Below are 27,820 nucleotides of genomic sequence, written 5' to 3'. Positions count from 1 at the left end.
CAGAAGATTGAGTCCAATGTGAACTCTCCATACCAACTTCTTATGCTTCTTTCCACCTTTCCTGATAAGAATGAACGTTAATTAGGTGTGTACTGTGCCAGTTACTATGCTAAGCACTCTACATCATTTAACCTCCACAAGCTTCTGAGGTAAGTATCATTACCATTTCCCTTCTAAGCTCCTCAACTGTCGAAAACTGCTTTCTCCCAGTGTCCAGCTTTATTCCTGGCATGTAGCAGGTACCAAATCTGTAGAATGAATTAATAAGTTCTTATTTCACAGATATAGTAAGGGATCAAGAGGCTAAGTAACTTGTTAGATAGCTAATAAGGAGTTGAACTAGTATTGGAATCCAGATCTTGGCTCCAAAGCACGCACTTTACTATTCTGTGACATCTATCCCCTTCTCTCAGGGCTTTGACCTATGTTATCTCTACCCTCTCTGGTCTATCCAGCATGAAGTTTCTCCTGTATTAGGTATGTTAAGACTCTTGTGTCCAAGTAATAGAAATCAATTTGAACAAGCTTAAGCAAAAAGAATTTATTATAAAGATGGTGGTGTCTCACAAAACCCAGGGATAATGCAAATGGGCTTTAGGAACAAATACATCAGGTGCTTGAATGCAGCCAGGATTTTTCATCTCTTCACCAGCTCAATCCCAAATTCTCTGTGAAGGTACATAAAGAATGCTTCCTGCTGCAACCATGAGGATAAAGTAGAGAAAGGGTGCTGGGAAGACAAAACAATAGATGTTTACCTATACTCCTCCTCTTAAACTGCCCATAAACACATGCCACTTTCCCCATATCTACAATTCCAAAAACGCAAATACCTAACAATCCACGGCCAACTACAAGTCACATGCCCCTTCCTCTACTTCAGCGACAGTCTAAATGTGGCTCCTCTTGATCCTGCAACCTTTTGTAAACTTAACTACTACCAATAGATCTATTTTTTTTATTTTATTTATTTATTTATTATAGTCACACAGAGGGAGAGAGAGAGAGACATAGCAGAGGGAGAAGCAGGCTCCATGCACCGGGAGCCCGACGTGGGATTCGATCCCGGGTCTCCAGGATCGCGCCCTGGGCCAAAGGCAGGTGCCAAACCGCTGCGCCACCCAGGGATCCCTACCAATAGATCTAATATGATAAACAGATTAACCATGATCAAAATCCCCTTTTAGGAGAGGAGAGGGGCACACCATTATCAGCTACCAGGTCCAAATATGCACTATTTCCACCTGGATAGGAATAAAAGTAAATTACAGGCATAGAAAAACTTATGGGAGTCAATTTACTGATGCACCTTCTCACTTAACCAGTCTACTTGGGCTGAGGGCATGTTCTAGAAGAGAAGTGATTCTCAAATTTGAGAGTGCATTATAATAGTCACCTGAAGGTGAGACCTGCAAAAACTTTCTCAACACAAACAGTCCCTTCAAACACCTAGGTCAAGAGACTTGACCAAACTTTAGTATGGCTTCTAGAAGCCTAAGGCTAGTCCCTGAGATGACTCATTTCCCATTTGGAAAGCTCAGGGCTGTCAACAGAATTTATAGTTTGCTTTAGCCAACACTTAAAGATAGCCCCCTGACCTCCCATTTTTAGAGCATTTACTAAAAAAAGGCTTACACCTGTGAGCTCTTCCCCTCTTAACAACTCAGAAAGATCCTTCTTCTGGACCTGAGAGCCATTCCTTTGAAATGTAATCATCAGGAAGGTTAGGCCTCTATTTCCCAGTCTCTGTAGGACAGCACCCTAATTTCCATAAGTGCCAGCTAGCAGACCTAGCTGGCCTAATCGCTTTTACACTCTTGCCCACTCTTTGTAATTTTTCACTACCCTGACTCTACTTGAGCCCCTGCACCCTCCTTCATCCTCCCTCATCCTTCCTTTAAAATACCCAGTCACCTCTGCACAAATGGGAACAGAGACCAGCTTTTTCCCCAACTGACAGTAGTTACTGAATAACATGTTTTCACTGCTTTTATTTCAAGATTTTTAAAAAAATTCTAGTGACCATGGTAAAATTGGTTTCAGGAGAATTTAGTGATTCATCACTTATATATAACACCCAGTGCTCATCACAAGTGCCCTCATCACCCAGTTTTCACTGCTTTAACTAATGTCAGGTTTTGTTTATCTTTGACATTACTTAAAACACAGATTGCTGGCCCCACTCACAGAGTTTGATTCTGGAGGTCTGAGGTGAAGCCTGAGAATTTCTAACAGTTTGTAGGTGATGCTGATGTGCAGGTCCAGGGACCATCCTTTGAAAATCACCATTTTGACTCATGGTCTCTATTCACTAGATATGATTTTCTAGTGATACAACTTCCTCAAAACCTCACTTGACTGCCTGTGGATTTCATTTGAGGGGACTCAGAATGCTAATAACAAGTCCAAGAACCTTGTCAAATTATAATCTTTGAATCTTAAGATCTACTAAAGGGAATAACCTGGCTCAGCCTGTTGCAGCTTCTCTTAGCACTCTACTGAATGACTTGGCTTATTCTCCCTGGCATTCTACTCAAGCTCTACCCAAGTTCAGAGATTGGGTAGATAATAATAGGCTGAGTTCAAGGCTATGAAGTTTGTGTGTGTGTCTTTTAAAATATTTATTTATGAGAGAGAGAGAGAGGGAGAGAGAGAGATAAGCAGACTCCACCTGAGTGCGGAGTCTGACGTGGGGCTTGATCCCAGAACCCTGAGATCACAACCTGAGCCAAAACTTAACTGAGTCACCCAGGTGCCCTGCCTCTCTTTTCCGATCTGCTTTGGGCATGTTATACCTATTCTCTCTTCTTTGCATTTCAGCTGAATGTATTTACGGAGGAAAATATCACATTTGGGGATCTGGAGGACAAGGAATCTATGGAGGCTTAGACAGATAACCACATTCCAATTACCTAGATGCCAATTTCCTAATCAGTGAACATTTGAAATGAGAAAGTTCTGCTTTAAGTTAGCAAAGCCCATGAACATCTGACACTCAGCAATTGAAGATCTCTTGATACAGACAGAAGGGCTGCTCTGTTTAGAGTCCTGAGAGTAATAAGCAACTGCCTCACTGCCAAATAACACAAAATGCCAACTTCCCATTAACTGATGTGGGAGATCACTAATCTCTGCCAGCTCCATATTTTGGGATCTGTAAATTGCCACACTCCCTTTCTCCTATCAGTTTTTGAAGGGATTTTTTTTTCATCATAAGTAGTTTATAATCCAATTCGGTCTTAAAAGTAATAATAGTAAGGATATGGGGTTGCCTCACAGAAACCAATGACCAAGAATGCTTCAGGAATGATACAGAACCTGGAACTTAAACACAAGACTATATCTCACCTCTGTGCTGAGAATCTGCATTTTTCTTCCCTTTCTATAGAGTACATTTTACTTCTTTCCCTCTGGTGGTGAAATTGCTGACAGCTTCCAAGTTTTATGTTTAGAGAAAAACTGATCTCTCTGGTCCAATTCCAACTTTCCAGGGAATGAGATTCTGATTGATCCAGCTTGGATTGTCTATCTTTGACCCATTCAGCTATGGTTATATGAACTAGAAAACCTCTATTCTTTCCATCTTTCATCCCTTTGAGCCACTGCTTTCTCCTTTTACTAAGAGTTACCTATGTGCACTGCTTCACCATCTATTCTTTGCCAGTATGGCTTGTTCTATCTGCACTATTCTTTCATGATAAATTCCTTTATGGAGCTTGAAGCATTTTCAGCTTTTGCATCCTGATAGACTGTTCTCAGACTTTCATTTATCTGGACTACTCTTGGGTTCTGCACTTTTTGCATTCTAACTTGGCCTACCATTATCTCCCATCTTTCATTATGTTCCAAGCCAGGTCTGGCTACACTACTCCCTATTACAAACAGATCTTCTATTTTGCTGTCCTCCTGCTAAAAGAGTGGGCCCTAAAAGCCAGTCAGATGACTGATGCTACATCAGAATCAACTAAAAAGCACGCTGAAAGTCTATTTTTCAAAAGATTATGATTCTGTACGTCTGGAATTGTAGCCCTTGCAGTTATTCTGCAAGAGCTCCCAGATTCACAATGAGGTTTGGAAACAAAGGTCTGAACTAAAAGACCCTGTAGCTCTGTGACTACCTTGCAGTTTAATTTGTGTTGGTGCTTATTTCCCAGACCAAAGACGTTCTGGAAAAAAAAAAGTGATAATTTCACTTTGTCTCTGCATTGCCTTGGGCAAATAAGTAATGTCAACTTCACTACTCATAAACTGGGGCCAACAACTCTTCGAAGAATTACGGTAGTTAAAAGTTAAGTAGAGTACTACAGAAATGTTGGTTACCACTTTTACGTTTCATGTGTGTCCCATCTCATTCATTAAAAGATACGCATATTATACCCCCCCCCAAGGAAAATGCTCCCTCCTCAGGAATTTTAGCGTTGTTTAGCTGAACTCAATTAATCCACTCTACTTCCTTTCCCATGATGCATCACTTCTTCCCCCAAACTCCTTTTCCTGGGAAAGGCGGTAAATAGCCTGAAGCAATTCGGCGGATGCAGGGAGTTGGGATTGCAAATCCTAAACACGTTTCACGGCCCGTCACCTCGAGTCCTGTGAGCGCAAGGGCAGAAAGGGTTGGTAATCTTGTTCCTCGACTGCATCCTGAGGCCATAAAGAAGACTACAACTCCCAGGATGCCCCCTCCGCCCCGCCCCACTATCCCTCCCCCAAACTAGAAAGCGGGTACCATAGAGAAGACGAGGCAACATGGCTCCCGGAGGTGGAAGGAAGAGGCTTCACCCCTTTTGAAGCGGTGAAGATCGGCTAGAGAGGGGGGAGAAAAAAAAGAAGTCACTAGAGCCCGTCATCGCTTTTATCCTCCTAGCCTCTCCTGAGTCCGGTCGGCCTCACCCCTCCTCCCCACCCCGCCCTCGTCCTCTCGCTCGTTTCCTCCCTCCCCCTCAGGATTCCTTTTCCCGCCCCCTCGCCCCCTGCGGAGTGCGCACGCGCCCGCCCCCAGCTTCGCGCCCAGATCGCCGCCTAACCTGCTCGCGCAGCCGCCGTCTCGTCTGCCCACCGACGAAGCATGGGCGTCCAGGGCTTCCAAGAGTTCCTGGAGAAGCGCTGTCCCGGGGCCGTGGTGCCCGTGGACCTCCTCAAACTCGCGCGCACGGTCTCGCGCCAGCAGCAACAGCACCAGCATCGTCAGCTGCCGCCTACGGCAGCGCTAACACCCGGGGCTCCACGCGCCGCCAGAGGCTCCGCACCTCTGCAACCGCCGCTCCCGCCCGCTGCCTTGGGTGCCTACTCCGGGGGCGCGGGGCCGACTCGTCACCATCACCCCGCTCACCACTTCCACCACCAGAGCCAGGCGCACCCTGGGCTGCACCCGCCACCGCCGCCGCTTCCCCCTCCGCTGCCCGGGGCCCGGGTGCTTGTGGACGCGGGCTCGGCGCTTCCGCGGCTTTATGGTGGCTACCAGACGGATTGGGTGTGTGGCGGCCAATGGAACGCCATGCTGGGCTACTTGTCAGCGCTGTGCCAGGCTTGTGCCTATCCCGGCGGCGACGGCCTGGAGCTGGTGGTCATGTTCCCCGGGGGCCTTGGAAAGGACCGGCTGGCCGAATGGGGCCGTCGGTGCCAGGCCGAGCGGCAGACAGCGCAACTGATCGTGGGACACGTGGGCAACAAGGGCACCCCTCCTCCACGGGCCTGGTTCCTGCCACCGGCCTGCCTGAGCCACTGCGTGAGGCTAGCACTCATCCGCTTCCGGGTCAAGGTGAGGGAGGGGCCGGATCTTAAATAATATGCCCACACCTATTCCCTCCCAGCTAAACACCTAACCACCCACCCACTAACCTGCTCCCCATTTACTCACCGCCTTATCAGCTAATCCACTTGCCTAACTATCCTCTATTATTCTATCCATCTACCCACCCTTTCATACCACCTCCTACCAATTCGCCCACCAACACAACCACATCTCTACTCATGTCATCCCAGTAACTCCCTTTACCTTCGTTTATCCAGTGGCCTATCCCAGGGTTTTAGCCGAATTTCTTTTGTCGCCCCATCTTTCTCCTGCTGTCTTCTGCCTCACGCTGAAATGGCTTTTTTCCAAATTTTACCAGTTGGTACCTCTGTATGTCTCCTTCCAACCTTGCAGCAAATCAGACATGTTAATCGAATACCTTTCTAGATTTTTCCCCACCATTTTACCCTGTCCGCTTTTTTTTTTACTTCTGTCCATTCAGCCTTTTTTCACTTCAACATGATATCTACTCTTTCCTTAGCCTAAACGAATAAAAAAACCACTGATTCAGTCACTGTTCAACAAATATTAGACCACTGAGAGTGAGGGATTTAAAGGACATGTGAGACGTGACTTCCTGCCCTTGTTAAATCAAGTATAAAAACGTGAAAGATTTATTTAATGGTTTAAGTGTATGTGATTATGCTTTTATGATACAGACTGTAAGTACAGTATCTGCTTTGTGTGTGTTGGGGGATATTTGTGGGCTAAATGGGTCAGGGGAGGCTTCCTTGAAGAACTGGATCTCTAGTTCTACAGGGATGGGTTGGATTTGAATGGGTTACAGGTTTGGGAGGGCTGCTTTATGTGGGAGAAAAAATGAGCGGAAGCAAAAAGGAATATGCATGTCAGGCCCCATGGACAGTTAAGTCCAATCTCTGCATGTAGTTGATCACTGCATATGGGGTCTGGGGAACAGCTGGGCAGCAGCATCTCCAGTTCTTGGCACCACTCTTATTGCTCTGTTGCTCTCCCATACTCTTAGGTTTCAAGTTCGTACGAGTGGGGAATACCAAGGCTTTTGAGAAGTAAAGGAGGTGGGCAGGAAGAAGAAAAAGTAGTACAGGAAGAAGAAAAAGTAGCACAGGGTTGGGTAGGACAAAACCTCAAACCCATTTTCCAACCAAGGCTCTTGGGTATGTGGTCACAATTAGAAGACAGGACAGGGAATTGCGAGCATCATAAAGAAATTGTCCTGGGTAGAGTAATGTGGAGGGAAAACTCATCTGAGAGACTATAAAGACCTGCAACAAGAAGCTTGCAGTGGTCAGAGAGTTTGTGGCTACAAACTTCTGTCATGCTAGAACTCCTTGTGCATATTCTTAAATCTGTGCCTGGGTTGGATACAACATCCAGTAAAGAGCCATCTCAAATATACAAAGTAAGAAAAAATAACATAGCAGGCATTCATTTGTTTTCCCTCAAGACTGAACATTTTTCAGTAGATTCTTCATTCATGACGGTTCTTTCCATTTTGTTTTCATTGCTACCACTCAAGCTTTAAGGACTTTTTAACTCAGTGGCATTATTAACCTGGTTGCTGGTGACAATGACTGATGAAATGCTTAGTTTGTGCCAGGTGCTCATCTATGTGCTGTAACAACAAAATTTCTTTCATTTGATCCTCACAATAACCTGTGAAGCAGTATTATCCCTGTTATCCAAATGTGGAAACTGAGGCACAGGAGGTTTAGAAAGTTGCCCAAAGTCACCCAGCAATAAATGGCAGAGCTGAGATTTTGAGGTTCATGCCCAGGCAGTCTGGCTCCAGAGCTCATGCTCTTAACAATGGTGCTCTAAGATGAATCTTTCTAAAGTGCCAATGTGATTAGGTCATTCCTCCTACTCACCTAAAATCTTTCCTGGTTCTGGATAAAGACAGGTCTGGGTCATTAATTTATTTCATTTATTGCTTGCTGTAGACTAGGTACTATGCCTGTTGCCAGGGGTTAAGAGGTAAAAAAAAAAAAAAAAAAAAAAAAAAGAATCCCTATACTTAAGGAGGTCAGTTTAGTAAAAGACAAAACCAAGTTGCAGATATGATACTGTGAGCTAATTGCAAATGATGAAAAATATGGCCCCACAGGGGGCATGGTTAATTCTGAGTGAGGGTTTAAAAGTTGGGAGAGGCTTCACGGTTTGGTGCTTAGCCATGAAGAGGGCTGGGAAGGATAGTTTGGGTAGTGGACAAGGGTGTGGAGACCTAAAATGGCCAGCCGTGAGATCTGAATGGATTTTGATTGTAGGCTGGCAAGAGAGCTAAACACTAAGTGTGGATTTGTGGTTTCCAAACTTTTTGTTCATGCATCCCATCAATCAAAAGTTTTGAGAAGCAGCCTTAATATGGCCTACCAAAATTCTCTGTCGCACATTATTTAATTTTTAAAATCCCAGCAGTTCATTCTAATAAGATAGATTAGATAAATGGATTGATAAGGCTAGTGAAAATGGAGGAATCTCACTGCAAATTTTCAACTTTGCCATATGTTTGAAGTTTTTCATAATAGGATATTGGGGAAAAATTCCCAAAAGTCCTCTTCAGTCCTGAGAACTACCATTTGGGGAATATATAAATCTTGTTCCCTGTGCTAGATTCTTTCAAACAAATTCTTTCATCTTTTCATATTCTCCATAATGTCTTGTATATTTTAGGTTTAGGATACATTCTCTTAGGAATTCTAAGAGAGTGGTTTATAAGAGTAACTTTTAAAAAGTGTGTAGTGTGGCTCTTAATCTAGTGGATTTAAAACTGTCTCCAAAGTCACATATAGTAAGGTATCTGTAGTTGTTACAATGAATGAAGTTCTCTTTTCTGGTTATGGTTGGTGATTTTTGTTGTTGGAGTGATGGAGAACTTCCTGGTTTATAGTACAGACTTAAAAGTTATTGGTTAATAACTGATCATGGTTTGCCTTTATAGAGGAGTGTGTTCCACTGTCTTTAAGATAGAAGTTTTTCACTTGGATGATCTGTATGGGTCCCGTTTCTTTTGACTGAACTGCTAGTGCTTCAGAACAAAACTTACTACTGTATTTCTCCTCCTCTTGGTTTTATTCTTCAGCCTAGACCACAAAATGGGTCTTTATTCCTAATCTCATTTTCATATCTATTTTTTTAAATTTATTTATGAGAGGCAGAGGCAGAGACACAGGCAGAGGGAGGAGCAGGCTCCATCCACGCAGGCAGCCAGACATGGGATTCGATCCCAGGCCTCCAGGATCAGGCCTTGGGCTGAAGGCGGTGCTAAACCACTGAGCCACGGCCGCCCTCCTAATCTCATTTTCATTTGTAACAGAGAAAATAAAGGTGGAGTGATTAAATAAAAGATAAATTGCTGGGCTGTTTAGCTTTAGACAGTTTGAGACTTCCCATTAAAAGAGTCAATGTATATTGTTGGCTTGAATTTTGTCATTTGTTTGGTTTCATTGGCATGTTCTGCAAACCTTTATAAGTGGTAATTGTCAATAGCAGGAAAATTAAGTAAACTGACAAATTGCTAGCCTGATCTCTTCCTAAGGGTCTCAAAAGTCAAGCAGCCAAAAGCAGTTTTAGAATGTAGTCTGGGAGATGACATGGGGGTGGCTCTGGGGATGATTGCTTTGTTTTAATGGTTAATATATATTAGAAAAAAAAGAACACATCAAACCCACCTCTTCACAGTTAATTCTTTAGAATGGGACCAATTAAAGAAAAATTAGTTGGTTTAAAGAAAAGTATTAGGTTGCAGTACTTGGATGTGGCAGAAATCATATTGGTGGTAGGTGAACAATCCAAGTTTTGAAAAGTCTGACCAAGAGCTGGTGTCTTTTTATGCTTTTGTATAGCATACAGTATAGCAATGGCTGCTATGGTTCTGAGTTATTTATTTACCCTCAGTCATAGACACATCCTGATGATACTTCTTAGGTTCCTAATGGTAGGAAAAATGATTTTTTAAAGACTTTTATTTATTCATGAGAGACACACAGAGAGAGGCAGACATAGGCAGAGGGAGAAGCAGACTTCCTGCGGGGAGCCTGATGTGGGACTCGATCCCAGGACCCTGGGATCATGACCTGAGCCAAAGGCAGATGCTCAAGAGCTGAGCCACCCAGATGCCCCAGAAAAATGCTTCTAATAATAATTATTACTACTTCTTGAGTTCCAAGTTGTACATAAAGTGCTTTTAAATATTTCATTTATTCCTCACAAACTTGCAAGAATGCACAGTATTCTTCCCCATTTAACAGTTGAATAACAGGTACAAAGAGGTGGGATGACATTTTTTTGGTCTGTACAGTATTACATGCTGGGTAAAAATCCTTGTTCTGAGTCTATGTTGCTCATAGTCCCTTTCCACATTTCTACCACACTATTTCCTTCTTTTTGTATATTCCTGCGTAAGATTGTACACTTTTATTGGCCAGATAATATGCATAAATACAAGAAGAAAAACAATAAGTCAACTTGTTGAGCACTTAAGTTTGTTCCAGCATTGCTAAATGTACAATACTACCAATGTAAAGCACATGTGTAAGCTAAGTGCCAAATGAGTAAGTCATACCAATCTCTTTTTTTGCATTTTCAGTTTCTCCCTCTGGTTTCTTGCACTTACAGCATAAACAAATAACCTTTAAACAACAAAAACTTTGCCTTTACTTTGTTATTCCCTTAAGTCATGATCCTTATCCCATTCTTCCCTTTTAGCCATTAATCATGAACAAAGAAGACTATTAATTCCCATTCCCTATCCTATTGTCACTTGATATCTGATGTCACCATTCTCAAGCTGCCACATCCATTTCCACTCTTACCCTTTCTTGGTCCTCTTTGAAATAATTAACACTATTGAGCCATCCATTCCTTGAATTGCCTTCCTTGGATTTCATAATACTACTCACTTCTGATTCTCTTTGTAATTCTCTATTTCTTTCTCCTTTCCTTAGTTACTCTTCTCTGCCTGCTTCCTTAAGCTTTGGTTCTCTCAAAGCTTCTGTCCTAGTCATTTTATTCTATATTCACTTCCTGAGTAATCTTACCATTATGGCATTAAATATTAACTATATTCTGATGATTCCTATAGCTCTTTCCCTACCCTCAACCTGTCTCATGAGCTTTTTTTAAGATTTTATTTATTTGGGGCAGCCTGGGTGGCTCAGCGGTTTAGCGCCGCCTTCAGCCCAGGGCCTGATCCTGGAGACCCGGGATCAAGTCCCACATCAGGTTCCCTGCATGGAGCCTGTTTCTCCCTCTGCCTGTGTCCCTGCCTCCCTCCCTCCCTCTCTCTCTCTCTCTCTCTCTCTCTCTCTCTCTGTCTCTTGTGAATAAATAAATAAAATCTTTAAAAAAAAGATTTTATTTATTCATGAGACACACACACAGAGAGCGCGGCAGAGACACAGGCAGAGGGAGAAGCAGGCTCCATGCAGGGAGCCTGATGTGGGACTCTATCCTGGGTCTCCAGGATCACCCGCTGGGTGGAAGGCAGGCGCTAAACCGCTGAACCACCCGGCCTGCCCTCTCATGAGCTTTTGACATATCTTTTCAGTTCTACTACTAATGTCTTATAGGCTACTTAACCTTAATAATATTCAAGATGTAACTCATTATCTTCTCCCAAAACTTGTTCTATTTCCAGTATTCGCTTTTTCTTTGAACATTGTCTTTTATCTATTTCCAGCCAGAGATACTGGAGTCTTTGATTCTTCACTCTCCTGTCACTTTCCATATCCACTTGGTTACCTAGTCCTCTCACTTCTACCTCAAAAATGTCTTCTGAGTTCAGCTACTCCCACCCCCATTGCCTTAGTTCAAGCTGCCATCATTTCTTATGTTAACCATGAAAATAGCTTCACTTTTCCCTTTACCACTTCTGGGCTGTAATCCATCTTACACATTGCCATCCGGGATACCATCCTAAAGACCAAAACTGACTTCATTGTGTGCCCAAAGATACCGACTAGCTACTTTCTGCCTACCCTCCCAAGACCAGACTTTTCAGCATTGCAGTTGCCTTTTACAGTCTGATCCCAAACTCTCCAGGGTTACTTGGTGCTTACTCTGCCCACACCTGTTCCAACCATTGGTATGTCTCAACCATCCTGAACTTTTTAGTTCCCTAGGCTTACAGAGTATTCTCATCTAGTGCTTTGCCTATGTTACTCTCACTCTTGGCATAGCAAATTACTACATGTTGCTCAAAAGTTATCACTATGAATCTTTTCCAGCCAGCCTGAATGATGTGCTCTTTAATTACCTCTCATTTATTCTCTTTCATAGTATTTTCATATCACTTCATTTTAGTTCTCTTTATTTCCCATGCTGTACATTACGTCTTCAGAATTTATTTATTTTATAAGCTGAAGTTTTAATTGAATTCCAAGAGGGCAGGGATTTGCTTCTAGGGCTTGACATATTGTATACAATAATGGTTGTTGGGAGAGAGAGATTGGTTGATTGACTAACTGGGGAGCTTTAAAGGTCAGATAAGGAAGAGTTTAGAGCCTGTGTTTTATAATTTTATATATTAATTCCATGTAAATCAACTTAAATTCCAAATGGAATTTCAGAGCTGTTAAGTAAGTTTGGTAGCTGCCTAGCAATGTATTTATAGAATAAATTCCCTCTTGGTTGTGGTAATAATAGCTACCACATGGGCTGAGTATCTTACATAGATTCATTATGCCATTTAATCCTCATAACTATCCTCAGGATATATATTAATCTCCATTTTTTATGGCTAAAATAAAAACAGACTCAGCATAGCCACTGGCCTGAGGTTGCACTGCTAGAATATGGTTGAGCCAAGATACAAACCTAAATATATTTGACACCAAAATCCTTTATCTTTAGCATATTATAAAACAATATAGTTGCATTTTAAACTTTTTCCAGAACATTTTTCTTATAATTAGTGTAGCATAATGGCTAAGATCTTGGAGCCAGATTGCCTGGGTTTAAATCCTTGTTCTCCTACCTACTAGCTATGTAAACAAGCAAGTTAACCTATCTGTGCCTCAGTTTCTTTATCTGGAAGATGAGGGTAGTAATTATACCTGCATCACACACTTTGTTGTGAGCCTTAAATGATTTAATGAAAGTGCTTAAAATATTACATGGCACATAGTAAGTGCTGCATAAATGCCAGCAACTATTACTTTGAACAAAATATCTTGTATGCCAAGTAGGCTGAACATAGATCATTTCACTCTCATGCTTTAAGATTAATATGGCATGGCATACAGGGTCTTCATGATCTGCCTGCTATTCTTTGGCCTCATTTCATGTTTGTCTTAGTGAATGATTTTCAATTCAAGTAACATTTTTTGAGCATCTCCTTTTGCCAGACCCTATATACTAAGTACTATGAACAGTGGAATTCATTCATTCAATAAATAATTTATTGGGCTCCTACTGTATGCCAGACACAGTTCAAGATTGTGAAGATAAAGTACTGAACAAAACAGATTTCTGATCTTATGAACTTTATATTCTAGTGGGGAGAACGGACAATAAACAAGATAAAAAGACAAAACTATGTAGTGTTTTAGATGGTATATAAGTGCTATCAAGGAAAATGAAGCAGTTGATAAGGGAGTGTTAATGTCAGGGAGATACTCTCTCTCCAGGACCTTGTTGTCTGGTAGGGGAGACAAGTACAAAAATACAGTATGAGCCCTGAGGATCATTTTTCTAACCCTTGTCATAAGCCTAAGGACATGGTCAGTGGAAGTAGCAAAACTAGGATTTGCATACCAGCCACCAAAACCTTGCCCTTTTACCTATACTGTGAAGGAAATTGCAAAGGTAATGGCCAGGATAGCAAACTGGCAGCCCATAGACCCACACATTTTTATTTTTTTATTTTTATTTTTTTTAAATGTTAAGTCTTTTTTTTTTAAAAGATTTTATTTATTTATTCATGATAGTCACACAGAGAGAGACAGAGAGGCAGAGACACAGGCAGAGGGAGAAGCAGGCTCCATGCAGGGAGCCCAACGTGGGATTCAATCCTGGGTCTCCAGGATCGCGCCCCGGGCCAAAGGCAGGCGCCAAACCGCTGCGCCACCCAGGGATCCCGCCCACACATTTTTAAAAAAGAACTTCATTGATTTTCTACTGACCAGTAGCGTTTATCAGAGTCTGACATCAGACAGCAGATTTGGACTGAATAGTAAGGCATCATCTAGTTGAATGATTTTTCACTTTCCTCTATTGCTTAACTAGCATTATATGAATGTATTTTTTCTTTGAAAAATATGAATTTGTTGCCAGCATTTTAAAAATTGTGAAATATTACCAAAAAGTCTGACTTTCCAGCCACTTGTGAAATATTAGATCCTTTGGCAATACTGCCCCCTTTCGCTGAGCCACATGGGCTTCATTTATTGAATCTCTACCATTCCATGATGTCTCCCTGACACAGTGACCAAGTGCCTCTTGCCATTCGTGATAGCCGTCTTCTAACAATGGCTCCCAATGATCCCTGCCTTCGGTATTCACACTCTAGTGTAATCTCCCCCCATCCCTTGTCTGTGGGCTGGACGTAGTTACTTGTTTCTAATGAATAGACTATAACAAAGTGATCAGATGTCACTTTCAAGATTAGATTATAAAAAACTGTGACTTCCATCTTGTTTGCACTCTTTCTCTGGTTCTTCTTGCTTGATCACTCTAATGAAACAAGCTGCCATGTTGTGAGATGCCCTCTGGAGAGGCCCACCTGACAAACTGAGGGCAGCTTCCAACTAAAAGCCAGTGAGGAACCGAGGCCCTTCAGCCCAACAACCCACAAGGAACGGAATCCTGCCAACAGCCAAAAGAATAAGCTTGGAAGTGGGTCCTACTCCACTTGAGCCTTGAGATGACTGTAGCCCTGGCTAATACCCAGATTGCAGCCTGAGCCAGAGGACCCAGTTGAGCCATGCCCAAAAATATTATGAGATAATTAAATGTTTTTTTAAGCCACTGTTTTTGGGGTAATTTGTTATATAGAAGTAGAAATTGAAAACACTATTGATTGTTGTACTTTTTTGTAGTAGTTTTGATAAGCATGAAATATTTCTTGTACTCACATCTATGAAAAGTGACAAAAAATTATACAAGAAGTTCATATTTAAAAAATTATAATTTTTAATTCAATGACAAGGGGTTTTTGTGCTGTAGTGAAAAGAGCAAATGAGTTGAAGTCTAAAGACTTGGATTCAGGTCAGTAGTTGGATATTGGGTAATTTATTATTTCATTTTGAAGGCCTTCATTTATAAAATGGACAGTCCAGAGAACTACTGTATATAATGTATGTGAAACATACTTTATATACATGTCTGTTAGTTTATATGAATTTCAGTCTCTCCTGTGTTTCCATAATACTCTTTACATACTTCCATTGGCTTATACTATAATATCTTGTGATTATCTGTTATATGCAAGTGACTTGATGGAAGGGACCATATTTTATTCATCTTTCCATCTCCTTAACACAGTATTTGGGCACATAGAAAGTGTGCAAAAAGCTTTGGTTGAAAGACTGAACAGTTGTTAGATAACTAATGACATTTTTGAAACACTAAGATAGACTTCAAATTCTTAACCAAGATCTTTCATCTTTGGAAAACTTCCTCTTGCCAGTTCACACATAGGCAGGCATGTCTATAAAGAGGGCAGTTTCTACAGATAAGTCTTTTTTTATAATTTTTATTTATTTATGATAGTCACACACACACACACACACACACAGAGAGAGAGAGAGGCAGAGACATAGGCAGAGGGAGAAGCAGGCTCCATGCACTGGGAGCCTGATGTGGGATTCGATCCTGGGTCTCCAGGATCGTGCCCTGGGCCAAAGGCAGGCGCTAAACCGCTGCGCCACCCAGGGTTCCCCAGATAAGTCTTTATATAAGGTCAGTATGTAAGGCTTAAATTTGGTCTATTGAACAATTCTTAGCACAGCCAAGGCACCTGAACCAGAACTGTAAGAATAGACTAGTCCATCTTCTGGTTATTCTCATAGCACAAAGAATACACTTAAATCTACATACATTTTACAATGTAAGTAAGGCAAGAAGCAGTCATGGGGTTTGAGGCATTGTCATTTCTCTCTCCCTCTGTCTCTCAAATCAAAAAGCTGGCAATATCAACTGAAGTTCACATATTTAAAGGAAAGTTGGGAGAGAACGTATTTCTTGGTGAAAGTGATGAGTATTCCTCTATATCTAAATAAAATATGTATGTTGAAATACTGTAGTTTAAGACGTCATTTTAAAATAAACCATTGTAAGAAATATGACCAGTATAAAAACAAGGAGTGCTGAAACAAAAAACTTTTAAGAGGGCTTGGAAGAGGCTGTGTTTTGGAATACAGACAGAACAAACGATATTGTTATGAAATGCATTTATATAGTTAAAGAATTTGCCAGGGCTTGAAAGTCTTTCTTAGTTGGTGGTTTAAGAAAAGAGTATCTGTTGAGCACAGCAGAAATTATATCATAAGCATTTGTAAAGGTAGGAAATACTGTTCTCAGGTTGTTAAAGATTGGTGGCTGAACATTTTTGGGACAAATTGGGTCAAGAATTTATTTGTGAAGTTTTAGATTGCAGCTGGTTACAAGATATCTAAACACTGCCCAGATAACTATACACTTAGCTATGTGCCTAGCCAGTAGTTCTCAAAGTATGGTCTCTGACCAACAGTATTGTATCACCTGGAAACTTGTTAGAAATGTAGATTGGGGGATCCCTGGGTGACGCAGCGGTTTGGCGCCTGCCTTTGGCCCAGGGCGCTATCCTGGAGACTCGGGATCGAATCCCACATTGGGCTCCCTCCATGGAGCCTGCTTCTCCCTCTGCCTATGTCTCTGCCTCTCTCTCTCTGTGTGTGTGACTATCATGAATAAATAAATAAAATCTTTTAAAAAAAAAAGAAAGAAATATAGATTGGGGGATCCCTGGGTGGCACAGCGGTTTAGCGCCTGCCTTTGGCCCAGGGCGCGATACCTGAGACCCGGGATCGAATCCCACGTTGGGCTCCCGGTGCATGGAGCCTGCTTCTCCCTCTTCCTGTGTCTCTGCCTCTCTCTCTCTCTCTGTGACTATCATAAATAAAAATTTTTTTAAAAAAAGAAATGTAGATTGTCGGGCCCTAGTCCAGACCTACTGAGTCAGAAACTGGTTATGGGACTTGTCAATATGTTTTGGCAAGCTCTCTAGCTGATTCTGATACACCCTAAAGTTTGAGAACAACTGCACCTAGATAAAATTCATGTGTTAAGTATTTTGGTGGAATCTAGTTTTTTTTGGACTTGGAGCCTGTGGCAGGTACATTCAGAAATACCTGGATTTTGTGCGTTGAGGAAAAGTTTAAAATTTTTATAGATCGGTCAAAATCATGACTACAGATGGTGCTTCTGCAGTAATGTTAATCTTGGACTCAAAATACTTCAATTTGAAGCAGAAACACTTCATAAGGACTTAAAGATTTTCATCGTGTCACTTCTTAGGGATTTAGTTTTTGTGCAAAAATGTTCAAAATGAATCATGTCAGGAACTAGTGACTAACGTGGTTTACACCAAACACAGTTGAACACTTTGATTTATTAGATGCATGTTATAGAAAACTATAGTTTCTATAGTTTGGCCTAGTTGAGGCATGGTACCAAAGACACTGAAAAAAAAAAAGAGGGAGGGGGGACTTATTTGGTGTCCAAAGGGCATTCGATGCACTAGCAAAGATTGAAATAAAGTTATTTGACCTGTTTGGTTGACATTGCAACTCATCCAAGCAATCGGAATAAAAGGAGGTTTATTCTAAAATAGCTTCACAAATGTATGATTGTATTTGCTCATTCCTAGCAAAATTATGCCTTTGGGAAACTCATTTGGCAGGTGATAAACTGACTTACTTTCCTGTGCTGAAATTGATTTCCAAGAAATGAAAGTGATGGCCTGAACTACATCCCCAAAATTGTGAAATTGTCTGTTACATTCCGGGAAAGGCTCTCTGGTCTTTTATTTTATGAAAAGGAACTAATACTGTTCAGTTAGTCTTTCTCAATTAATGTTTATGGCATGAAGGAGGAGCTACAGTGGAGATACTGAATTACTATGCTATGGTACTGAAAATGAAGCATGCTATTATTGGAACACCAGAATTCTACAAATACCTTGGGAGTTGTTACTAGAGATACATATATATATATATCTACATACACACACACACCACTGTGCAAAATGTCTGTTAAGAAATGCCTAAATTTCTAAACAACTATTTTCCATTGTGAAATAGGATAAAATTATCATTCCCAATGAAAGGGCCAAAGGCTAAATTCTTTACTGAACATCCTAACCCAAAAATATAAGACCTTAACATTGACTTCTTGGCACGTAAGAAACACCTCAGACTTCCTGTTCCAAGTTAAAGGGGAATAAATCACATACACAAATGTAATGATGAACTTTTTCTATTTTTGTGTTATTAATTTTTGAATTTTTAAAATGTAAACCCCAATATCTTGCATGTTTATATCATTAACACCCACAGCATGGTTTAGTTTAAAAATTACATTTCTGGCAGTTGATTTTCTTAACCCAGTCTTTACAACCTTTGGTTCAAGGACTCTTAGAAATTTCTCACCATCTTTGTCCTCTGCAGTTCCTGTCTTCCTTTCCTAGGTAACCCAAAGGCTACCTTAGACTCTTGTTCTTCTCTTATTCCTAAGGATACCTTGTATCAGGCTTTCTGATTTTTCAATCCTGAAAATTTGCTTTGGGCAGAACAGGCACCTATACTGGTATCTACTTGTCTCAAATGATTTCCGAGGACCTACAGAGAGTAGTACATACTATAGACTTCATCTCTGCAAAATAAACAGGCTATAATTTATTTCATAACCACCTTTTCAGAGCCTGCATGCAAGGTATTTTATATAAGTAATTTGTAAGTCTTACAATAAGGAATTAGCAAAATCTCCATTTTATAGATGGAGAAGCTAAGTGACTTCCCATGACTTACCCATCACTGGAGTTTAAACATATTTCCACTAGATAACTGAAATGCCTACTATATCTTCTGATGATAAAGGTTATTCTCAAAGTAGTCTCTAGCCCCCTTATGAGCCACACCAGATTTTAAAAAAATCTAATAGTAATTCGTAGCAGCCTAATAGTAATTAAGGTTACTAAAATTGGGTATTTGCAAATGAAAATTAGCACCTTTACTAATAACCTTTACTAAACACTGGATTGGTATTCTACCTCCATCCTGATGGAGATATTTAATGGCAAAGACTCTACAATGCATGTGTGTAGATAGTTGAGATTCCTACAGTCTGGAGAGAAGACCACTTTGTTGATGTTGGCTTGAATTGGCTATGATTTTTTTTTATTGCTGCTATTCTTAACTTTTGGATTCTATATTATTCTTTAGATTCATGTTTATAGTTTGGTCTCTTAATAGTTGTTGGGCTACACAGTGTGTAGTGATGAAACGTTGTTTCAACAGTTTTGGTCTTCACCTTTTCAGTAGTTAGACTTAAAGGCACAAGGCTTGCACCTGAACTACAAACCATCTATATTTCTATTGCTAAAGCAGACTTATACATAATCCACTCCTCCCTTTGACTTTTATGAAGTGATGCTTCCTTGTCATCTCTGATATCTTTGTTTTGGGAGTGAGAACAAATGGAGGAGGTAGACTACAGAGCTCTGCCTGAGTCAGTCACTAGTTTGGTGTATGTAACATGGTAGATGGGAGTGAGGCTAGTAATCCAAGAGAATTTGGGATGAGTTGGAGGAAGTATTGACGAGGTCAGAAAGTAGTGTTGCTTCTGGATTAAGCTCTTTCTATAGTCCAGGCAGGCTTCTAGGGAACCTAATGGATATAATATAATATAATCACAGCAACTAACAGGCTCACAATCTAGTTAGTTATTCTTTATGGCCCCATGCTCTTTGTATTTATGAATTGACCTGAAGTTAGTGAATGGTCAGTTTTCCAGTTGCCTTTATTTGATAAATAATATACTCAATGGAAAGAACATTATTTTGAAGATAGACCTAACTAGGTTCAAATTCAAGTTCTGCCATGTGGCTAGCTGTGTGATTTGAAGCAAACTATTTAAATTTTTCTATTAAAAAAAGAAGGAAGTGATACCCATTTCACAGAGCTAGAAAGGTAAATGAAATACATCTTAAAATACTTAGCCCAGTGCCTATCATGAAGTATTAATCACTAGAATGTCAGCACCATGAGAATAGGAATTTGGGGCTCTTGGTCACTACTGTATTTCCACACCTAGATCAATGCCTGACATGTATCAGTGCCTGGTTCAGTAAATAACTTGTTGAGAGTCAGAATGGCTCATTGGTTCCCTACTCTGCAATTATTCAGTGCACTGACAATCCAGCAGTAAGCAAAGTGGACCAAGAAATCTTGGCCCTCATGGAGATGGCATTCTAGTGATAAATACTTCTAGCTGTTTTTAGTAGCAGATATTCAATAAAATATTTCTGAAAGAGCCAAAATATAAAATAGGTAAGATGGAGAATATGAGCTCAGATTGAAGAGAAAGTAGGAGTACCTTTCCTGTCTGGTTGTTTTGTCCAATTTTCCATCTACCCAAATACTTGTTTGGGAAGCACAATTTAAAAGCCACTGCTTTTGACTATTGGTGATTGGAAATGAGACGTTAAACTTTCCTCAGAGAGCTGTTTTCCCCTGGGTTTTATAAATAAGTGTTGCTTCCTGTAGAAAGCATTGCCCTATTGACTGGTTAGGTGCCTTTCCTCTATGTTTCCATGGCACCCTGTGGTTATAACTTATGGTATATTAATCCTGGCACTTAGAAGGCCCCTCAATTCATATTTGTTGTACTGAACAGTGAGATAGCAATTAAAAGCTGTAGGCAGTTAAGAATTTCACCTCTTACTTTGAGGCTCAAATGTGCTGCTTTTCCATTTAGTTGTTTGGGTATGTTGTTTAAGCTCACCTAAATCATTTTAGTCTCCTGAAAAATTAGAAGGTTAACAACTGAACTGAATTGATTTGAGCCAGGGACTGGAAGTCATTCTGCTTACAAAGGATAGTAGTCATCATACATGGAAATGGGGCCAGGCTACTCAGCTATTCTAAGGGGTCTTGTGGCTAGAAGGCTTCTTCCTTGCCCTGGTCAGGATTTCATTGCCATGCTGTGTGATCTGACTAGAGAGCACTGTTTTTTAAACTTGCCTCATTGTGACAATCACTTGGTGTTCTTAAAAACAACCTAAGTGTCCATTGTTGGATGAATGAATAAAGAAAATATGGTATATACATACAATTAGAATAGTATTCAGCCTTAAAAAGGAAATCCTGACATTTAGGACAACATGGATGAACCTGGAGGACATTATGCTAAGTGAAATAAGCAAGACACAGAAGGACAAATACTTCATGATCCCACTTAATGAGGAATCTAAAATTGTCACTTAGAAGCAGAGAGTAGAATGGTGGTGGCCAAGAGCTGTGAGGAGGAAATATTGGGGAAGTATTAGTCAAAGGGTACAAAGTTTTGGTTATACAAGACAAATGAGTCCTAGAGACCTGCACAGCATAGTTCCTGTGATTAACAATACTGTATCTTGTACTTACAACTTTGCTAGGAGAGTAGCTCTTATGTTAGGTTGCTTTTATTACAAAAAAATAAGAGGGCAGGAGGAAACTTTTGGAGGACATGGATATGTTTATGGCATAGACTGTGGTGATGATTCTTATCTCTAAATTAAAAGTGTATACATGAATTATGTACAGCTTTTAGTATGTCAGTGATACCTCAATAAATGGTTTAAGAAAATACATTCCCAGCCTACCCCTAGACCTACTCCTCAGAGGAGAGACCTGAAATAGTAGTAACTTCAAGGAATGGGGATGATAGGACTACAGGCATACCTCATTTTATTGCCCTTTGCTTTATTGCATTTCACAGATACTGCATTTTTTACAAATTGGAGATTTCTGACAACCCTGCATCAAGTCTGTGGTGCCATTTTTCCAACAGCATTTATTCACTTCCTGTTTCTGCGTCACATTTTGGTAATTCTCATAATATTTCAGACTTTCTCATTAATATATATATATTTTAAAGATTTTATTTATTTATTCATGAGAGACACAGAGAGGCAGAGACATAGGCAGAGGGAGAAGTACACTTCCCACGGGGAGCTAGATGCTGAACTTAATCCCAGAATTCCCAGGATCACACCCTGAGCTAAAGGCAGAAACTCAACTGCTGAGCCACCCAGGCGATCCTCATTAATATATTTGTTATGGTGATTTGTAATCAAGAGATCTTTAAAAAAAACACATTTTATTATTGACAGAGAAAGGCAGAGGGAGAAGCAGGCTCCGTACAGGGAGCCCAACGCAGGACTCATCCCGGTTCTCCAGGATCACACCCCGGGCTGAAGGTGGTGCTAAACCGCTGAGCCACTGGGACTGCCCAAGAGATCTTTGATGTTACTATAGTCCTTGTTTTGGGGTGCCACAAACCTCACCGATATAAAATGGCGAACTTAATAAATTTTGTTTGTGTTCTATTTCACTAGCCAGCCATTTAGCTTCCCTATTCCCCAAGACATAAGAATATTAAAATTAGACCAATTAATAACCCTAGTATGGCCTCAGGTATTCAAATGAAAGGAAGAGGCACAGTCTCTCACTTTAAATTATAGGCAAGAAATGATTAAGTTTAGTAAGGCATATGGAAAGCTTAGATAGGCTGAAAGCTAGACTTCTTGTGCCCAAAAGATAACCATGTTGTGAATGCAAAGGAAACATTCTTGAAGGAAATTAAAAATGCTACTCTATTGAATACATGAACGATAAGTGAAACAGCCCTATCACTGATATAGAGAAAGTCTGAGTGATCTGGATCAAGCCAGCTACAACATTCCCTTAAACCAAAGCCTAATCCAGAGCAAGGCCCTAACTCTCCTTAATTCTAGGAAGCTGCAGAAGAAAAGTTTGAAGCTAGCAGAGGTTGGTTCATAACATTTAAGGAAAGAATCCATCTCTAGAACATAAAAGTGCATGATAAAGCAACAAGTGCTGATGTAGAAGCTGCAGCAAGTCATCAAGAATATCTAGGTAAGATAATTCATGACGGAGGCTGCACTGAACAGATTTCCCACGTACGTGAAATGGCCTTCTATTGGAAAAAGATGCCATCTAGGACTTTCATAGCTAGAGAAGAGAAGTCAGTGCCTGGATTCACATCTTCAAAACGGGCTAACCCTTGTTAGGGGCAAATGCAGCTGGTAACTTTAAGGTGAAGCCAGTGCTTATTTACTGTTCTGAAAATCCTAGGGCCCTTAAGAATTATGCTAAATCTACTCTGCCTGTGCTCTATAAATGGAAAAACAAAACCAAGACAGCACATCTGTTTACAGCATGGTTTACTGAGTATTTTAAGCCCATAATTGAGACCTATTGCTCAGAAAAAGAATCTTTTCAAAATATGATTGTTTGTTGACAGTACACCTGGTTACCTAAGAGCTCTGATACACATGAGATGAATGCTGTTTCCATGCTTTCTAACATAACACCCATTTTGCAGCCCATGAATCGAGTAATTTCAATTTTCAAACCTTATTTAAGACATTTTGTAAGGCTGTAGCTGCCATAGATAGTGATTCTTCTGATGGATCTGAGCAGAGTAAATTGAAAATCTTCTGGAAAGAATTGACTTCTAGATGCCATTAAGAGCATTCATGATTCATGGGAAGAAGTCAACATATCAACATTAATGAGAATTTAGAAGTTGATTCCAGTCCTCATGGATGACTTTGAGGTGTTCAAGACCAACAGAGGAAGTACTTGCAGATGTGGTAGAAATAGCAAGAGAACTGAAATTGGAGGTAGAACCTTGAATTGCCATAATCTCATGATAAAATTAATGGGTGAGGAGTTCCCTTTTATGGATGGATAAGCAAAGAAAATAATTTCTTGAGATGGAATCTGCTCCTGGTGATGATGCTGTGAAGCTTGTTGGAATGACCTTAAACAGTTTAGAATATTATATGAACTTAGTTGATAAACAGTGGCAGGATTTAAGGAATTGACTCCACTTTTGAAAGAAGTTTTACTGTGGGTAAAATGCTATCAAATGGCACCAGGTGCTACAGAGAAATCATTCCTGAAAGGAAGAATCAATCAATGTGGCAGACTTCTTTATTGTCTTAAGAAATTGCCACAGCCACCCCAGCTTCAGCATCCACCACCCTGTTCAGCCAGCAGCCATCAACATCGAGGCAAAACCCTGTACCACCAAAATGATTGACTTGCTGAAAGCTCAGATAATTGTTAGTGTTTTTTAGCAATAAAGTATTTTTAAACTAAGGGGTGTACTTTTGCACATAATGCTATTGCACACTTAATAGACTACAGTATAGTACATAACTTTTATATACGCTAGGAAACCAAAAGTTCATTTGCCTGCCTTATTGAGATACTTTATTGAAGTGCTCTGGAACTGAACCTATAATATCTGAGGCATGCCTATATTACTTTCCACCATACAGCTTTCTGTATTCTTTGATTTTTTTTTTTACCTGGAGTATATTCTTTTATTCAGTTGTAATTTATCTTTTCAATTAAGTATTGCAATTCATATTATAAAAATTCAAAAGGTACAATAGGATATATGATAAAAGAAAATCTCCCACTCCTGTCCCTAGTTAGTAGATTCCTTTCCCTAGAGTTGACCAATATTATCAGTTAGTTGTATATTATTCCAAAGTTATTATGCATATGAAACCAAATACTTATAACTATTTGTTACACAGACACACACACACCATAAATATACCTTTCAATTTGTACATTGCTTTTTTATTTGCCACATCATGCTGATTTTGTACATTGCTTTTTTATTTGCCACATCATGCTGATTTTTCCATGTGAGTATGTAAGAGTTTGGTCCTTGTTTTTTATGGTTCCACTCTATTCCATTGTATGTATATGTTATCATTTATATAACCAGTCCCTTATTGATGGGCAGGTAATTAGATTTTTTCCAGTTTTCAGCTATTACAGTAATGCTACAATGAATACTTGTACAGTTGCAATGCTCTTGCACAAATGCTCGCATTTGTGTTGTTCCAAGTGCTTTATGTATCTAAAAGATGAATCCATAGAAGCAAAATTACTGAGTCAAAAGGTATGTGCATTTGTAGTTTTGACAGATCTTGCCAAATTTTTCTCCCTAGAGATTGTACCATTTTCATGCCTACTTTCAATATTTGTATGTGCCTGTTTCCTTTACCAGTATAACATTTGGTGATGTTATAGTTGAAATACCATCTTTCAGTAGTGTTTCAATTTTCACTTCTTATTACAAGTGAGTTTGATCACCATCTTACATGCTTACAATCTGTCTACCTTTTTTGTGAACTGTTTTCTTGTCAAGTTTTATCCTTTTCCGTTAGAGAAATTGGCCCTTTATACTCTGAGTTGCAGATTTTTTTGCAGTTTGTCATTTGTCTTTTGAGTTTACTTACCTTGGCTTTTCCCAAACAGAAGTGTTTTGTTTTTATTTAGTCAAGAGGATTTATCTTTCTCTTTACTGTTACTGGATTTTCTCTCATACATAAACTCTCCCCACTCTGAAATTATTTTTAAAAATCCCCATGAAGTCTTCTATTATTTTTATGGTTATCCTAGTCAAAGTGTGAGGAATAGATCTATCTTACTGTTCTCAAATGAATGTCCAGTTATCCCAACACCATCTGTTGAGTAATCCATATTACCTTTGTAATTTGAAATGTGAGTTATGGTTTTTGAGCAAATAAATGGCATTTAATAAAGGCAAGGGCAGCTGTTATAAATTAAGGTACTTAGGAGCCATGTCAAATGAAGCATGGGGACCCTATTTGGATCCTATTTTGAACAAATAAACTCAAAAGACATTTTTAAAGTAATCTTGGAAAATAGAGTAGGGACTGGATATTAAGGTATTAAGAAACTATTAACTTTGGTGAAATGATAGCTTTGTTATTTTTAAACTCTTTATCTGTTACAGATAATGAAGTATTTATAGGTGTTTGATATCTGGAATTTTCTTGAAAGTATGCCAGAAATGACCAACAATCATATGAAAAGATGTTCAACATCACTAATTATCAGAGAAATACAAATGAAAACAACAATGAGATATCACCTCATACTTATTAGAATGGCTACTATAAAAAAGAAAGAAAAGAAGAAGTGTTGGTGAATTTGTGGAGAAGCTAGAACCTTGTACATTGTGGGAATATAAAATGGAGCAACCTCTATGGAAAGCAATAGGGAGGTTCTTTTTAAAAATTAAAAATGAAACTACTGTGTGATTCAGCAATTCCACTTCTGAGTATTTACCCAAAAGAACTGAAAACAGGTTTTTGAGGAGATTATTTTCACATCTATGTTTATAGTAGTGCTAGTCATAAAAGCCAAGAAGTGGAAGCTGATGAACAGATGAAGAAATTGTGGTATGCACATAGAATGGAATATTCATCAGCCTTAAAAAGGAAGGAAATGCTGTCACATGCTACAATGTGAATGAACCTTGAGGATATTATGTTAAGTGAAATGAGTTAGTCATAGAAAAGATACTGTATGATTCCACTTATATGAGGTATCTAAAGTAGTCCAATTGATAGAAAGTAGAAAAAAAACCAGAAAGTAGAACAGTGGTTTCCAGGAGCTGGGGAGAGGGAGAAACAGAGTTGTTTAAGGGGTTTAGAGTTTCAGATTTGCAAGATCGAAAAGTTCTAGAGATCTGTTTCACAACGGTGTGCCTAACAACACACAACAACGGTAAACCTAACACTACTGTTCCTTAAGCTTTCCTTGGGTTTTCCAGGCAAAGTTAGGGATTCTCTTCTTTACTGTCTCACGATACTGTCCTACCTATGGTCTATTTTTAATATCCTTACGCTTTCCTTTTATATTTTCTATGGTTTCCTCTGTCTGATTTTCTAATTTACCATTTCATTTTTCTTCAAATTTATCTTGCCATTTATCTCATTATTTACTTCAGTTATATTTTTTATACTTAGATTTCCAGTTGGTATCTCTTATTGGTTTCTTGTTCTTGCTTCATGTTCCTACTATGTTGTCCCATGTCTCCTGGAGGGTCTTTGGCATGGTTATTTCACATTTTTGGATCATTTGTTTCAATAAATCTTTCAGTGTTAAAAAAAATAAAAATAAAAAATAAAAAACCACTTAAAATGGTTAAGATGATAAATTTTATGTGGTTTTTTTAGTCACATAAAAGATTTATTTATTTAGAATATGCATGTGAGTGGGGGGAGGGTCAGAGGGAGAGGGAATCTTCAAGCAGACCCCCTGCTGAGTGCAGTAGCTGACACAGGGGTCATGACCTGAGCTGAAATCAAGAGTTGGCCACTCAACCAACTGAGCCATCCAGCTACCCCAAAAATAACCATTTTAAGTGTATAATTAAATTGTATTCAGAGTTGTGCAACTGTGATCACTGTCTAATTCCAGAACATTTTTAACACCCTAAAAGGAAACCCACTACCTTCTAGCAGTCATTCATTTCCCTTTTCCCCTAGTCTCTAGAAACCACTAATCTATTTTTCCATCTCAATGGATTTTCCTATTCTGGAAGATTCATATAAAAGGAATCATATAATACGTGGCCTTTGTGTCTGGCTTCTTGCACTCTGTAGTGTTTTTAAGTTTGTTTATGTTGTAGAATGAATCAGTGCTTCATTCCTTTTTATAGCTAAATTACATTGCCTCTTCTGGTTATTCCACATTTTATTTAACCATTTTTTTCTGTTGATGGTTATTTGGGATGCTCTGTGGCCCTGAGCATGGCACCTTGCTTCTCTGAGCCTCAGTTTCCTCATCTGTAAGAAGCGGCTTATAACATCTACATGGTCTGATTGTGATAAGAGGGAAAGTATACTTATTAGCACTATGCTTTGTACCAATAGATGCTCTAGGAGTGACTTGTATGAGAGGTATGCTGGAAGAAACTATCACCAGGGGGCAGCATAAAACTACTACT

The 27,820-nt window shown here is 39.7% G+C and overlaps 1 protein-coding gene and 1 long non-coding RNA gene across 4 annotated transcripts in view; one reads left to right on the top strand and one right to left on the bottom strand.

Moving 5' to 3' along the window:
* Positions 1-526: 526 nt before the first annotated feature.
* On the bottom strand, positions 527-5,166 carry LOC129518847 (uncharacterized). Its single transcript, XR_008666236.1, has 3 exons — positions 5,025-5,166; positions 4,727-4,803; positions 527-730 (listed from the first exon to the last, which is right to left on the bottom strand). It is a non-coding gene; the product is annotated as an uncharacterized LOC129518847 (long non-coding RNA).
* The window catches only part of FAM120C (family with sequence similarity 120C), a 173,502-nt gene continuing 150,747 nt past the window's right edge, over positions 5,066-27,820 (top strand). For all 3 annotated transcript variants that reach the window (XM_055339107.1, XM_055339106.1, XM_055339108.1), the window contains exon 1: positions 5,066-5,758. In XM_055339107.1, coding sequence (XP_055195082.1) covers positions 5,066-5,758 — 693 coding nt within the window. The remainder of the gene's footprint in view (positions 5,759-27,820) is intronic.

The sequence above is a fragment of the Nyctereutes procyonoides genome, unplaced genomic scaffold (assembly GCF_905146905.1).
Source record: "Nyctereutes procyonoides isolate TBG_1078 unplaced genomic scaffold, NYPRO_anot_genome, whole genome shotgun sequence".
NCBI classification, from domain to species: Eukaryota; Metazoa; Chordata; class Mammalia; order Carnivora; family Canidae; genus Nyctereutes; species Nyctereutes procyonoides.
Note: the sequence above shows the minus strand (reverse complement) of the source record. Positions and strands in the feature narration are given on the sequence as shown.